Source organism: Phragmites australis, chromosome 13, assembly GCF_958298935.1.
Source record: "Phragmites australis chromosome 13, lpPhrAust1.1, whole genome shotgun sequence".
Lineage (NCBI taxonomy): Eukaryota > Viridiplantae > Streptophyta > Magnoliopsida > Poales > Poaceae > Phragmites > Phragmites australis.
This window is the reverse complement of record NC_084933.1, coordinates 12326868-12332461: the sequence shown is the minus strand read 5'-3', so window position 1 is coordinate 12332461 and position 5594 is coordinate 12326868. Positions and strand designations below refer to the sequence as shown.

Here is a 5594-nt window from a genome sequence, read left to right as displayed (position 1 = left end):
CCGTCTTAGAGATAAATAGATATATCTGTATGTGACAAGTACCCACGAGTGATAGATTTAACCTCCAATCTTTATTCGTTAGTAGATATATTCATGAATAGAATAAAAATTGGTAAATGAGTAGTAATGTAGTATCCGTATCTGACTATCGTATTCGATAGTCATCCAAGTGATGAAGAGACCGAGCCAAGGTGGCCGCGAACCCCACCGAAAAGCCGTCTCCCATTAATTAATTCAATTTAATAAAAAAATAAAGCCCGTGTTGCTCGCAGCGCGGCGCAGACAATCCCTCGCTTCCCCCGGAATGGCGAAGCCGGCGCCGGCGGAGGTGGACGCGGCGGCGCTGCGGAGGTGGCTCCGGCGGTCGCTGGTTGCTGTGGCCGCGGGCGGGGCCGGCGCGGGCTCGTTCGATGAGGCGGCCGCGGCTCTCGCGGCGCTGAGGGAGGCGGAGCTCGGGCTCGGCGGGAGGAAGGACGTTGGCGGCCCCGGCGGGGAAGAGCGGGCGGCGGAGGAAGTGCCGGTGCCGGAGTATTTCCTGTGCCCGATCTCGTCCAGGATCATGAGGGACCCCGTGGTCGTCGCGTCTGGGCAGGTGAGGAGCGAGGAACCTTCTTTGCTGGGTTTGGTACGTTCTTGGTCAATTTGGATGCGCCACTGCTGTGAAAAATCTTTTGTTCTTGTCTTTTTCTAGTTCAGTTTGTTTCTTGGGCACCAATGTAGCTAATTGCTGCTACTGATTTCGTTGGCCATCTTTGTCAATCACTCAACGGGTGTTACACATCCAATTCTTGGGCATAGTTGTGGTCAACTGCTGTTCTTGTTTAGTATCTCGGCTCATCCGAATGCATCACAATTGGTGAAAGTATGAAAGATTACGCACTGTTCGATTCTTAGGATTTGTGTGCGTGGGTTGTACTTTGTCGAATTGATGCACTTTTCCCGCGAGGTAGTACAGGAAAATTGGTTATTACTGCTCCGATCAGTACAAAGATATGGTACATTATTCAGGTTTCCAAATAGTAAGAGTCCTCGTATGTACTTGCTACTCTATGTGGTTGCAGAAAATTGGTTAGTTTTAGCTATAGTTAATACATGATTAGCCACGGCTCTGCTTGGGTTTGGAGAAATAATTATCTGTAGGTAGTACCATGCTTGGAGTATCTGAATTGAGCAACTTCTAGTGTCACATTTGGTACATTTAGAGATTTGGTTCTTGTATATTTACTATTGTCTCTTGTTACAACAAAATGGGTAGTTTTAGGCTTTTACCTAGTATTTAATCTGTGATACATCTGTTTGGATTTGGAGTAATTATGATCCGCAATTGACTATACGATTTCAGGTTAGCTTCATTTGTGTGCTTGAAGCTTGTGAATTGAGCTGCAAATGATGTTTTCCTGCTCTTGTGCATGTTTACCTCATAAAAGATTCATAAGTTATAGATTCAGATTTGATCCTTCTATACCTATAATTAGCAAATACGGGAATTGGTTAGAGTTCTTACGTGTGAAGCATGTGAATTTAATGGTTGTTGAAGTCAATCCTTGTTTCCACTTAATACTTGTTTGGTAAATGGTAAGCACTACTGGGAGTACTATCTCATGCCTACCGTGCATTTACTAGGTAGCATGGTTTTTGTGCTTCACAAGTAAGTTTTAAAATCTTAAATTTTCATAAGTAAATAATGCATATCATCAGTACTCCATAAGGTCCAAAAAACCATTACCTCTTTATCTTTGATCATTGATATATGCCAGAGTTTGTTAGTACACTTTTAAACTTTTCACATTATGAAAGTACTAGTTATGACATATTTGTGCCTGCAAAAGTTTTTTGGAACATCTCAATGTACTTGTAAATATATAAATGATTAAGGTTTGAATTTTTTTTGACTAAATATGAGTGTATAAGTGGCATCTTTTTAATAGAGGGGCGTCTTGTCTTGAACCACTAAGTATATTGTGTAATACTTGAATGTGAAATTAACTCAAAAATATTATGGAACTGGTTCAAAATGCCATGCATTGATGGCATCTGAAGTTACAGTTCAGCTTTTTGCTTCGTTTTTTGCATGATGGCCTTCTAACATCGGCATCTTATCCATGTCTGAAGATTCAACTTATTCCATTTCATGCTTGTACTATAGTACTATACCAGTATTGGCTTGTGTGCTAATACTAGACTTACAGATATTTATCATTCTACATTTCTACAGTTACACATTGTTGTCATGTTTTTTGTGGCATGAATTGGATTTTATTAGGATCAAGTAAAATATTGTAGTTGGGATATGGTCACTGTGTGGATATGGTCACTGTGTTTGTTAGAAATCAGGAAGAAAACATTGATTTCACAGATATTATCACAAAATAGCCATATAGCTTGACAATATCTGAAACAATGTACTAGAATAAAATGCTGTTGTCAATGGATGTGAATTGTTGGTTTAGGTTTAACATGATCACCTCATTAGATTGTTGTGAATCTGCGCGAGAACTTTCTGTGTATTTGCTTCTGTTTGTTGATACAATAAAATGGATAATTTTAGCTAGTATTTAATCTGTGATCAGTGGCAGATCTGCTTGGATTTGGAGTAGTTCTTATCCGCAATTGACTACGATTTCTGATTAGCTTTATTTGCATGCTTGGAGCTTGTGATAGGAACTGCAAATAACCTCTTTTTGCTCTTCTGCATGTTTGCATCATAAAGATTCAGATCTCATCAGGGGCGTTGGCAATTGACTGTACGATTTGAGCTTAGCTTCATTTGATTGTTTAGAGCTTGTGAATTGAGGAACTCCTTTTTTTCTTTGTTTCTTTTTTTCTTTTTTCTTTTTTTCTTTTTTTTTTGCTCTTGTGCATGTTTGCCTCAAAAGGTTTAGAAGTTATAGATTCAGATCTGAGCCTTCAATACCTATAATTAAAAATGCTGGAATCGGTTAGATTTCTTACGTGTAAGGCATGAATTGAATGGTTGTTGAACTCAATCTTTGTTTTCACACAATACTTGTTTGGTAAGCATTACTGGGAGTAGAATCTCATGCCTGCCCTGCATTCACTATGTAGCATGGTTTCTATGCTTCACAAGTAAGATTTCGAAATCTTACATTCTCATAAGCAAAAATTGTTTATCACCAGTACTTCATAAAGTCCAAAAACCATTACTTCTTTTACTTTGCACTATCTATAAAGTATCTTTGAATATTGATATATGTCAGAGTTTGTTAGTACACTTTATAAATTTAAAAATATTCAACTAAATACGAATATGTGTATGTATTTTTATTTTTTTTACTAAAGACGACTTATCCTGAACCACTAAGTATATTGTGTAATACTTGAATCTGAAGTTAACTCCAAAATTTAAGCTTCTTGCAGTAAGGAATTCCCCTACTGGAGTCCTTCAAAAAAAAAAAGTTAACTCCAAAATATTATGGAACTGATAACAAAATACTGTACATCAATAGCATCTGATGTTACAGTTCAGCTTTTGGCTTCATTTGCATGATGGCATCCTAACGTTTACATAACATGCATCTCTGAAGATTCAAAATATTCCAATTCCATTTCATGATTGTACTACAATGATCTACTAGTATTGGCTTGTGTGTTAATACTAGACTTATGGATATCCATCATTCTATCAGTCACATTTCTATAGTTATGCATTGCTGTCTTGTTTTTTTCTTTTGGCATGAATTAGGTTTTATGAGTATCGAGTGAAATATTATAGTTGTGATATGATTACAGTGTTCGTTGGAAATCTGGTACAAGACAATGGATTCACATATATGATGACAAAATTACCATATAGCTTGGCAATGTTTTGAACAATTAGGATAAAACATTCTTGTTGATGGTTGCGAATTGCTGATTTAGGTTACATGATCACCTCATTAGATTGTGACTCTGCATGCGAACTTTCTGTGTTTTAGCTGAATGAAGATGATCTGTTGACATTATCGTTCTTTCCATGCAGACCTATGATCGTCAATTCATTGAGGAGTGGTTCAGTGCAGGAAACCATATGTGCCCGCAGACTCGGCAAGTGCTTTTAAACACCAATCTCATTCCCAACAATCTTGTCCAAAGCATGATATCACAGTGGTGCATAGAGAACAGGTTCACTCTGCCACCAATTGAGAATCAAGAGGAAAACCAAGTTATCAACAGTGAGCAAAAAACATTTGATGAAATATTCAAGAAAATCTCTTGCTCACCAAAAATTGTTGAAAGGAAGCAAACAATCAAGGATCTTCGGCTGCTTACTAAGCGTGACAGCAACTTCAGAGCTGTTTTAGGAGAGAGGCCCAATTCCATCTCAAAAATGATCTTAGCCCGATCCACCCAAGGATTACAAAATGATCCAGAGGTACTGGAGGACATGGTGACTATAATTCTCAATTTTTCAATTCATGACAGCAATAAGAAGATTATTGGAGATGACTCAGAAGCAATCCCATTTCTGATATGGGCACTAAAATCGGGAGACATGGGGAGCCGCAGCAACTCTGCAGCTGCTATCTTCACTCTGTCAGCGCTCGACTCCAACAAGGAGAAAATTGGTGAGTTAGGGGCGATGGGACCTTTGGTTGATCTTCTTGACCAAGGCAATATCATTGCAAAGAAAGATGCAGCATCAGCAATTTTCAGTCTGTGTATGCTCCATGAGAACAAATCAAGAGCTACAAGAAATGGGATCATTGATGTGGCAATGAGAGCCATCGATGAACAGTTACTTGTCGATGAGTCTTTGGCTATACTTGCTTTGCTATCAAGCAACCATGAGATGGTGGAGATCATCACCGAGTTTGACGGTACTGCTTGCATGCTCCGTGCAATAAAGGATAGCGAGTGCAGCCGCAACAAAGAGAACGCAGTGGTAGTTCTTTTCTCAATCTGCACGTACAACCGGACAAAGCTGAAGGAGGTCGATGCAGATGAGTGCATCAATGGTTCACTGGCTTTGCTCGTGCGGAATGGGACTTCAAGAGCGAGGAGGAAGGCTGCCGCGATCCTTGAGAAGATGAAAAGGACCATGCACAACAGGCATAGCTCTTGTTAGTTGCGGGCAACAAAGATGCAGTTAAAGGAGAGGGTGTTCATTTGGTGTATAGGGGAGTATATCATAATACATATATAGCTATTTTCCCGTTTCAGTGTATAGGCATTGTGAAGATGCAGGGCTAGTTGTAAAGGTTTTTTTTCTTGTTGGAACTGTCGGTTCTTGGTCATTTCAAACATGCAAACCGTAGCCTTTGGAGCATAAAGAATTTTGCTTAATTAGTTCCTTTCTTTTGGTACTAAAATTCTGTTTGGAGGCAACTCGTATCAGTACTATGAGTTAGCTAGCTTTCAGACAATTTGGTATATCGATCTAAATTCAGCATTCCAAACCCTTAGACATAATTCAGAGCGTGCTAGAGTGGTGCATATTCACTTAGCCGTATGAAGATGTCCTTGCTCCTTGGCACATTTGATGTTCTATTCATGACCAATGTCGTTTGGTCGGAGACCTGTGTACAAAATTGAGAACTGCGCTTTGTGAGTAGGAAAACGTATAACATCAAAGTATACCCTCAGTCCGAGCTTCA

General features: G+C 39.3%; 1 protein-coding gene across 1 annotated transcript; it reads left to right on the top strand.

Annotated features, from left to right (window-relative positions):
- The first annotated feature begins 229 nt into the window (after positions 1–229).
- LOC133889248 (U-box domain-containing protein 9-like) lies at positions 230–5290 on the top strand. The gene is made up of 2 exons (XM_062329744.1): positions 230–592; positions 3980–5290. The coding sequence occupies exons 1-2, from the start codon at positions 305–307 to the stop codon at positions 5063–5065; spliced, it is 1374 nt and encodes a 457-aa protein (XP_062185728.1). The 5' UTR covers positions 230–304; the 3' UTR covers positions 5066–5290.
- The last annotated feature ends 304 nt before the right edge of the window (positions 5291–5594 follow it).

Excerpts from the sequence above, each read along its gene's own strand:
- LOC133889248 (XM_062329744.1), top strand. The coding sequence starts at position 305 with ATGGCGAAGCCGGCGCCGGCGGAGGTGGACGCGGCGGCGCTGCGGAGG. Across the intron at positions 593-3,979 it reads TGGTCGTCGCGTCTGGGCAG|ACCTATGATCGTCAATTCAT; the intron begins GTGAGGAGCGAG and ends CTTTCCATGCAG.